At 37.3% G+C, this 10,440-nt stretch overlaps 1 protein-coding gene across 6 annotated transcripts; it reads left to right on the top strand.

Moving 5' to 3' along the window:
• The first annotated feature begins 3,309 nt into the window (after nt 1-3,309).
• Nucleotides 3,310-8,789, top strand: LOC115996438 (E3 ubiquitin-protein ligase RING1-like). 6 transcript variants are annotated; one of them, XR_004093620.1, is made up of 3 exons: nt 3,311-4,498; nt 8,386-8,446; nt 8,548-8,789. XR_004093620.1 is itself a non-coding variant. In XM_031235655.1 (2 exons), the coding sequence occupies exon 1, from the start codon at nt 3,391-3,393 to the stop codon at nt 4,489-4,491; it is 1,101 nt and encodes a 366-aa protein (XP_031091515.1). In that variant the 5' UTR covers nt 3,310-3,390; the 3' UTR covers nt 4,492-4,498; nt 6,181-6,646. The 6 variants fall into 6 exon arrangements, 4 of the variants coding, with proteins under 4 accessions (XP_031091515.1, XP_031091513.1, XP_031091514.1 ...); XR_004093619.1 differs by having other exon boundaries at nt 3,312-4,507; nt 8,548-8,751; XM_031235655.1 differs by lacking the exons at nt 8,386-8,446; nt 8,548-8,789 and adding an exon at nt 6,181-6,646 and having other exon boundaries at nt 3,310-4,498.
• Nucleotides 8,790-10,440: the final 1,651 nt, after the last annotated feature.

The raw sequence follows: 10,440 nt of genomic DNA on the forward strand, positions 1-10,440 counted from the left end.
CACCTTTCTTCTTTAAGATTATTATAAAAGGCATTGAATGATTTAACCAATACTTTCATAGGAAGCGTAAACTACTAACCTGATTCCATGGAGTTTGATGAAGCTCTGAGCCCTTTCCTCTTCACCACTCCTTTCTCTTAGTATTTGCAGAACCCTTTTTCCCTCTGGTCTTTCACGTTAAGTTTTCCCAAGTGATAGGATAGGAAAATATTCTTGGCCTTTATATATTGCCTGCTCAACATAACCTGACATTCCAATATTTAATATTGGAATTATGGCAATAATGGGCCATAAACCCATACAATTAAATAGGCTTAAATAGCCTCATTTGAAAGCCAAAGAGAGAGGAATTATAACCCCTGATCTGTTACAAGTTTTATTCCATTACCTATCAAAATGGAATTTTAATTGTTCAGATCACTTAATACATGGACCACAATAATATTAGAATAAAATATTCTAACACTTGTAGCTAAGGGACCACTACTTCCGTTGGATAGACGAGGTCTGACCGCCCACATCCTTTGGGTATGATTTTTTTTTTGTTTATTTGTTTTTTTTTTTGTTTTGTTGCCGAGGACATGCCTTGGTCAAATGGAGTCGAGGACACGACCTCGGCCTCCCACTCTACTAACACAAAGGACTTCATGAATTTAAAATAAAAGCAAATTTTTTTTTAAAAATTTTTATTCGACAAAATTGATCAAGGCAAGCCATGATCTATAGTTCCACAAATCCTGCTATGGATCTTATACTTCTTAGCGGATGACTTGTTTTTTACGTTATGCGGACTCATTTTCCAACTCCTTGTCTCCTTCCTCTACAATATGGTCGTATTCCATCTTTTTCAAAGTGGATGGCTCAGGACCCTCACCCTTTCGCCACACATTTTTGAGTTGGCCTTACTATCCTAGGCGCTTCACAAACTAACTAAAGTATCCCCTCTGAAGGAGCTCCTCTATCTGTCTCTTCAGAACGTGACATGCGTTAGTGTTGTGGCCAACCTGTCAGTGGAACTAACAGTATTTGGTTTGGTCTACCTTCGAAGAAACTTTCATGAATTCCTCTAGAAATTGCGCTATCTCCATCACTTCGGCTTAATCTAAGATCACGCTAACTGGATGGGAGAGTGGGGTTAAAAGACACAAGGGGACCAAACGCGGTCTTCTTGAGAACTGATCCTTACCTCCTTTCTTTAATGGAGCTGAACCCGACACCTAGTTAGTTGGACCTACTTTCTCATATTTTCTTCTTGCCTTGCCTTCCTCCTTTTCTCTTTTCTTCTTATCGGCCTCCTCTACTTCTGTGTAGCAGTTTGCCGTTCTCATCAAATCCTCGTAGGAGCGAGGATGTTGAGTGTTTAGCTGCCTGTGAAAATCTCTAGACCTAAGCACTTGGATAAATATTGGGATTGCTGCCTTTAAGTCAAAGTCATATACGATGTGGACCTCTTTATTCCATCTATTAATGAAATACCTTAGGCTTTTGCCTCTACTCTATCTTGCGGTGCACAGGTGAGAGAAGTGTTTCCTTCGCTAAATGTTGTTAGAGAAATGTGCCAAAAAGCTGTTTGATAGCTCGACGAAGCTTTGTATTTACCCATATGGGATTGCGTTGAAGCAATCCTAGCCCATCCCATCCAAAGTGGACAAGAATGCTCTGCACATGACCGAGTCATCTGCCCCAACAATCACCACAACCGCCTTGTATCGCATCATTTATGTGCGTAGGTTAGAGGTCCTAGTGTAAACCTTGATAACTGGAAGTCTGAAATCCTTCGGAAGGGGCGCGTACATTATACTCGAGGTAAATGGTGCGACCATCCTTATTAGGAGCTATGGTGATTGTTCCTTCACCTCTATTTTCTTTTCTAACTACTTTATTTTCCTCTGTAGTCGCTCTACCACCTCCTCCTACAGGTTTGGGTTCGCTTATGCACAGTGGACTGACGAGGAGTTGAGCCTCCATACTCACCCACCTTTTTTGATTGTGGAGGCTGCTCTCCCTCACCCACTGTCCCTGGTGCAGTCCCTTGGTGGATAACCCCTTGATCATTAGCTTTGCCCCTGACCTTTGCTACATAGATATCTTCTCGTTCAATCACTCTAGGACGACCCTAGAGGCGACTAGCCACTGTCCAACCGAGCCGTCCACTTGAACACCTTCCATTCAGCCCCTTCGTTTCCCTTCCCTCTAGAGCGAGGTTGAGTTTTAGGACAGTCGCGGTTGCATGGGTCACACCGCGACACTGGGTCCTATCTTCCCGTAACACTATCATTTCATCCTGCTATGTAGGTGCCTGTGGCACTTAACCTTACATTCTTGCCACCAATTGGGTTAGTGCCGCCGCTACCTGCTGGATGGCTTAGGTAGTCACCTGGAGATCCACAGGTGGTACCAGTGTCTCGTGCTCTTGCTATCATCCACCACGGTTGTTGTTGAGCTGGTCCCGAAGGTCACACAAGTTCATCGGTCGGGCGTCCATGCTATTGTTGTCGTTGTGGTTGCGGTTTAGGCTACGGGAACCATGGGAGCTACTACTTGATCTAGATCGTGCCATATGCTTGTATGATGAGAAACGTGAAGTATTCAGCTTGCTTGAGAGTTGATCTTAGGCTCTCAATGAAAGCACCAATGACAGTAAATATGTCACCGGAGTATATTTGGAAAGTATTGTTTCATATTGCTATGTTCATAGTACAATATTTTGAGTGTGTCCCTCCATCGTCGTAAGGACTTTGAATTTTATACAATATACAATGGTAACCGTTACAATAATTATAGCAATGATCTTCTAATAAACACGCCGCTCTCATTCATAAGTGTTTTGGTTTATAACTGCTAAGTGCATTGGCTCTACATTTAATGCTCAGCTCCTGACCATTTTTGTTTGATTGCCTTAATTGCCTTGACGAGTTCGGATTTGGTCTAGTTGCATGTCCTATTATCCTGTCACACTTGATAGAGTAATAAAATTACACAAAGATTCCTTAGTAGAACTAAAAAGTATCATAAAACTATTAAAAGAATACACGATAAAATTCACGATAGTCATCATAAAGAAATAATCCAACAAATAAATGTATTTACTCCGCAGATACAAGAATATGAAATGATAGTTAAAAATTTAGAAACCTACTTTCAAAAGTCATTTTCAGATTTTCAAACCAACAATAAAGATAGTAAATAAATTATGATTATTTTGGAGATTTAAAAATGATTTAATCTGGTTGGGTTGCAATTTGGAAAATGGTAATTTGAAACGTGGTCCTATAGTAAAAGGCGTGGGGGTGAGATTGGACTCATAGACCCTCCGACTTGGGTCCTACTATTCCTCTTTTTCTATTCATTTCAAAGTTGGAGGCTTTTCTTGTCAATCGAACGCGGAAAATGTCGCATGCCGGAATTTCTGGTGGCGGTGGAGAAGGAATCGGTCGCGGCGGCGGGCCGCAGAATTACTTCTGCTACCATTGCGAGCGGACGGTGACGATTAGCCCTTTGCCAAACTCCGAACTCGTCTGCCCTAATTGCAACGATACCTTTCTTGAAGAAGCCGAAACCGCCCCGCCTACAAACCCTAGCAACGATAATCCCTTCTTCCCCGGCGCCGATGCGTTTCCTTTTGGCTTCGGCGGAGGAGGAGGAGGAGGAGGAGGAGGAGTAGGAGGGGAGGGCCTTGTGTTCTCCACGGCCTCCTCTGGCGGTGGGATTGCGCTTGATGATCTTTCTTCTTTGTTCGGTGGTATGGCCGCCGGCCGATCCCCAAATCAATTCCATCCCCTTCTTTTCCTCCAGAACTATTTGCAGACCATGAGGGCTAGCGGTGCTAATATTCAATTGGTTTTTGAAAACAGTGGCGGTGGAGGGGTTCCGGGGAATCTTGGAGATTACTTCGTTGGTCCTGGCCTTGAACAGTTGATCCAACAGCTTATGGAGAATGATCCCAACCGCTATGGCACTCCTCCCGCTGCCAAATCTGCTGTTGAAGGGCTTCCGGATATCAAGATCACCCAGGAGATGCTAGCTTCAGACTCCTCTCAATGTGCTGTTTGCAAAGATAGTTTCGAGCTCGATGAGGAGGCGAAGCAAATGCCTTGCAAACATATATACCACAAGGATTGCATTATGCCCTGGCTTGAGTTGCATAACTCATGTCCAGTGTGTCGATATGAGTTGCCTACTGATGATCCTGATTATGAGAATAGGAGAAACTCACAGCAACAGACTAGGAACAACAATAACAGTTTCGGTTTGGGTATTGGGGGTTTGGGAGGTGGAGGAAATCAGGAGAATCCTCAGACACCTAGGACAGTGGAAAGAAGGTTTAGGGTTTCATTGCCATGGCTGTTTGGAGGCTTTGGATCCCCTGCAGAGACCAGCAACAGTGGAGGAGGCACTGGCAATAATAATGGAGGCAGCACGGGCAACAACAATGGAGGCAATGACAACAACAGAGATGATACCGGTCACGGCCCAAATTCAGGTTCCTGAAGTCAAGGTGATTGAAGTATGTATACTATTTTTGCCGTCTTATTCTCTTGAATTTCTCATGCATATAATTTCTATTTGCCATTTATATTTTGAGTACACTTGTCATATCCGATGTGCTGAGAATTTGAGAGCTATTGGAAATATGTTCATTGAATGCTAAGAACTCAGATGCTACTTGTTCATGTAATTTCTTTCAAGTTTGCTGGTTATTCATGAAATAAAAATTTCTTATTATAGCCAAACTAGTACACTGGAATACTGATTGCATGTGTATTCAAGTAGAAGAAAACAGTATCAGGGGTGAATGGGAGATGAATTTTTTAATGACAAGTATATTCAACAGTGCACCATGATGCTCCCCAGAATAAAACAGATTTACATAGCCTCCAAATCAACTATATAAACTTGTGCCTGAAGTCGACGGTAGAGATAATTTTTTGGAGGCTTTCCATGCACCCAAACAAAAAGGGTTTACACTAGAAAGTTGTAGAAACTCCTAACATCTGCAGTCTGTTGAAGTTTTGAAAATTCCTAATATGCCACATTAAATACACAGGGATTAAGTGCCAGTCACAATATCTTTTTCCACTTTTCTTGAAATTCCAGTTCTCCTACATATCTTTAACCTTGCCAGGCTTCAACCATTGAACACCCACTAAGGAAAGCATAAAATTCCAGCATTCCCTATTTAGCCCAACTATGGTGTGATAGAAGAGGTTTGGATTTTACTCATTATTGAAGCACAAAATGTGACAGTTAGTGTGGATGATTCCCCTTCTTCTCAGGTTGTCATCTGTCAATATATCTTCATTGTTCGCCTGCCAAGTGCCAACCAAAATTTGAAATGTTGGGAGGCTATCCAATCCTGTCTGTCTCTAAGGATAAGTAGTCACACCTGGTATTTAAGAGAAAGCTTGAAAGTAACAATGTAAGTCTTATTATATGTAAATAGTAACCTTACAAAGCATCTGGTCCCTTTCAGTGTTGTTGATGCTCTTGCTAGAACTATAGAGGATATCACATTGATAAGTAGGCTTTAATCAGGGTTAATCTGATTGGCCCCCTTTAGAAAGTTCTGCCTTTCGCAGCAAGCCTATTTATATCTTTTCACAATTGAGTTCCAACTATCAACAACATTTTGGAGGCTACTAAAGTCAAACCAAGGTAATGAGTACGCAGAGATCCAACACTTCAACCCAAATGTAGACTCCTTAACTGACAGGAATCAGAACACTTATAGAAATTAATCTTCAGGCCAGAAATCAGATGGATAGGAAGAGGATCAATTTAAGTTGCCTTAAGTTATTTTTCATTTGAATCGCATAACAAAATACAATCATCAGCAAATAATAATATGGTTTAATAGACAGATACTGAGGCGGAGAGAGCAGATTGGATCCTGAACACTGAGGAAACATCCCCCATTTCTGCCTTGGACAATATATTACTTAAAACCTTCCATGAAGATAATAAAAGGAGGAAATATAAGCCCAGATCCACTATTACTATTTTTCTAGAAATTTTGTCTCCAACATCTTAATGATCTGTGACCAAATGACACTGTCAAAAGCTTTCTCAGAATCTCAGTGTCTAATTTGCAGACCAAGCTAGGATTTTTACTCTTCTGCTGAAATTACACAAGTTCATTGACAATAAGTGGTTCACTAGTTCTCTATCTGTCATGAACAGAGGCATTCTGATTGTTAACAAATAATTGTTTGGAGGTTCCAAGAGCATTAGACTTAATACCATCCCAGCAAGTATTGGAGAAGTCCAAAGAGAAGCCATCTGGAGTTCTGGACCTGGAAACTTATCTCCAGTCAAAGAATTCAGAGCAGTGACTGCCACTTCTTCTGGTTAAGGGAGTTTCCAGAAGAAGTTTTCCTCTTCTATGAGCAAAGGAAAGGAGACATCATTGGTGCTAGGTCTAGAAACACTCAGTTTGGAGTAAAGTTGGGTACCAAAGTCCAGAATCTTCCTTTGAATATCCTCCATGTCACTATATTCCATTATGTTGACCTGAATGTTATCATTCTGGCTCCATCTTTTATGAGCGTTTGCCAATCTGGAAGAATTTAGTGTTGTTTTTCCTTTAAGTCACTAAGCCCTACAAACATGACTATCCTCAATGTGATTATCTTGCTTTCTTGGTGTTTTTGTTTTTGTTTTTTGTTTTGCTATAGTTGTCTTAATTGCAAAATATATCAATGACCCAGCATTCCAAAATGCAAATGTGTATGAAGTTTTATTAAAGTACTTCCTGGATATTATTGTGATCATGTCAGAACCTTACAAGTTTAAGAAGAATGTACTAGTTAAAAGCGACATTCTGGCTATAGTATTCTTCATAAAAGTAAAATTGTGCTATCTGTCTTTCTTAGGCAGTTAACATGCCTTTACTTTTCCATCTAATATAAAAGTTACTCCAATATATTTATTGAAACAAAGCTTTTATTGTTGAACATCATAGTATCTGACTTAAATATCAAATGCTATGGTGAATGGTTTAGTTGGCAATTGTTAAAAAATTTTAATCTTTAAAATGGTTCTGAAGATTGGAATTACACAATTAGAAGGAAAAGATTATACACACATGCACACACACACACACACACACATTAACACATTACAAATGATGAAATAGCTGATTATTTCTGTTACTTTGAAAACATATATTTTACACAATTAAAATGTTTGAAAACACTTTTGTTTCCTGATACTACCCTAAACAGAACTTTGATATCATCTTAGATAAAGAAGGCCAAGGGATATGAATATGAGTGAAAATGTTTGTCTTCTTATTTTGTGCTAATTCTTCGCACTGTTTCGGTTTTCTCTGTTTTTTTAGTAACCTTGTAAGTTAACATATGACTCAAAATTTGAGAACTAACCTCATTCTAATACAGTTTATGAGCTTATCAACTTGTCTTAGCTATAGTTTATGAAGCTGAAAGTGTATGGCAGCATTTTGGTATATACACATGTAGCTTACCACATTTTGTGTTGCCCAGTGTTGATACACAATTTAGATAGGGGCTATTATGATAAAGAACTTTCTGATAAGTTCCATGTGAGAAGCTCAAAACTACTTTAATTGGTTTGGCACTGTATGCAACTTCTAAATATAAGAATGTCTTTCTAGATCATGTGATGAGTACTTGGAAGTATAGAAAGTTCTTGCTACACAAATTGAGATAAAGAAGAATCAGGAGTTACACGAATAACAAAATTATTGGTCAGGCATTTTGGCTACATTTATGTTCCTCAATTTTAGTTGAGCAGGGTAGTTGCAGTTGAAAACATTATCAATTTTCTTTGGAGGTGCTCCATTAGGAATTGGCGTCTCCTTATGTTGGTTATTACAACACAGTAGTCAATAAGGTCAGTGTAGCCTCTCCTAGGATCATAAAGTTGGTATATCTGAAGAACTTAATCCATGTCTAATCACTTGTAGGTACTGCTCCTCATACCATATTAGTAATTTAGAATGTTAAATGAAGATTGACCTAACATTTACCACTACTTATTGTCAGACAATTACCAGTACTCATTTGTACATTGACCAACTGCTAGCCAACTCAATGTTGTGACATTTTGTGCAAAAGCATTATATGAAGAGGATAATGTTGGTAGACTTGGAACCCAATGAGTTAGCATAGATTTAGGTAGTAATTATCTGCCATTTCCTCTTGTTCCTTTTAGTTAATGACTGGCTTATTCACATATAAGAATATAGGCCATTGTGACTGCTCTAAGCAACACAATATAGTATTTTGTGATTTTGTTGAAGTTGCTTACATTCTGAATTGGTCACTGTCATTAATATTTGGTGTCATTGGCAGTTGCCTGGTTTAACATAATTTTTATTTTTGCCTGTTTTTTTGTATTTGGCAGGGGGGAGATAAAGCAGGGTGTTCAATTATGTATGAAGTTAGAGAAAAAGGAATATTATACTGTGAGTAGTGATAGATGTGTTTCTAGTGCTTGATGACTAAAATGTTTGTTTCAAAATTCTTTTTCCCAAGCTTTTTTATGCTTCTCCTGCACATTTTTCAGAATATGGATGGATATATGTCCTGCTTCCATGTATTATCTGGAACTTGGAATCACTGAAAGCACCACAGATTCCTTCCTGCCATATTTTTTCTTGACATTTTTCATTTTCTTGTGTTTTGTTTGCTCAATGACTTGTCTGCTCATGACTCGTGAATGGGACGGTACTATTTGGATTATCTGAAGTGAAACTTAAAATCCCAACTATATTTTGGATTTTTTAAAGTCAATTTGATATTTGGATATTTTGATTGATGGTATATTTACATGTAAGTTTAGTTTGAATATTGGGTGATAAAATTTCACCCATACCTGATTTAAAATCCAAAATTACTTTTATAAATGAAATGTGTTTTGTGTATTTGTTGTTTGATAATTTGATGGTGTTATAATTCTGTGAGGGTAAGATTTCTTTGTTTTAAATACTAGTAACTTACCTGTGCGATTGTGTTCTGGTTTTTTTTTTTTTGTTTTTTGTTTTTTTGTTTTGGTTTTGTTTTGTTTTTTTTTTTTTAACTTGCGGAAAAATGTTTTGTTTCTGAAACTTGTGGGAACTGGGAACTCGTCTGGAAACATTTTTGTACCGTTTGCTAATTAATCAAAAAATTTTAGAAAAATTTTGTGCCCATTTCTTATTAATAAAAAAAAATTAGAAATTTTTTTCTACATTTCTTACTCATTAAAAAAATTTCCAATCCAAATAAATATATTTTTGACCTGCTTTTTTTTTTTTTAAGTAAAAAATTACCTAATAAAAAAAATGAAAATGTGCTCCATGGGTTAAAAATAATGTGGGTATTGGTGCAGTTGGATTTGTAAATAAAATCATTAATATTTTAGGGTTTGTCAATTTATCTTTAGATAAGTCTAATATAAAGTTTTAATTTTTTTTTAAATTCTATTTATAAAGATGTTTATGAAAACATGAATAATTAAAAAATGGTTTGAAATATATTTGAGTTTGAACATTGTTCTCTTATTTTTAATTGGCCTTGTAATAATATTTACTCTATAACTATCCATCAAATTTTGGTGCACTATTTTTATTTATTAGTGTAATTAACAATTAATAAATTAATAGAACATCGTTTGGGAATTTTGGATGTATCAAAGAAACCAGAAAAAAAAAATCACAAGAATGTTTGAGTCATGATTCGGATAATGAGTTTTAAAATATAATTTAAAATTATAAATATTTAAAAGAAACTTTGTATATCACCTAAAGTTATATTATGGATCAGGGTCTATATACCATTATGGATCCTGAATCAAAACGACAAAGTACAAAATTCAAACTCGCAAGGTACAAAATATTATAACATAAAATCAGAACACAAGACATACACATGTTATATATAGACATAGAAATTCGTAACATAAGACATAATTACTAAGTTGAAACAATATTTCAAGGAAACATTAATGCAAACTTTTAAAAGTCTAATAATAATACCAAACTCCAAAAATCAAACTTCTAAAATTTAAAAGTCATCAAAGTATTACACATTCAATTCATTCACATATCATTTTGTTCTCTCCCACTTCCTTCTCCTCTATCCACCACATTAGAATCTTCACAAGTCCTAAAGTCTTCATCAATATCATCACCATTCACATATAAAATACACTAGAAAATATTTAAGAGTGAATTCCATTTTTGGTCATACACTTATTGCGCCTTAGACACATTTAGTCCACCTTAAATAATTTTGCCACATTTTGCCCAGACTTAATAAATGTTGGATAATTTTAGTCCACAGTCCAAACCAACGTTAAGCCTTCGTGAAATTGAAGGGCATTTTTGTCTTTCCTAGTGTTATTCTTCACAGCGGTGATCGGGACGCCATCCTCAATCACCATTTTTAGTTCAAGCTCAGCTTGTTGCTGCGACTAGTA

Source organism: Ipomoea triloba, chromosome 11 (assembly GCF_003576645.1).
Source record: "Ipomoea triloba cultivar NCNSP0323 chromosome 11, ASM357664v1".
In the NCBI taxonomy this organism is placed as follows: Eukaryota; Viridiplantae; Streptophyta; class Magnoliopsida; order Solanales; family Convolvulaceae; genus Ipomoea; species Ipomoea triloba.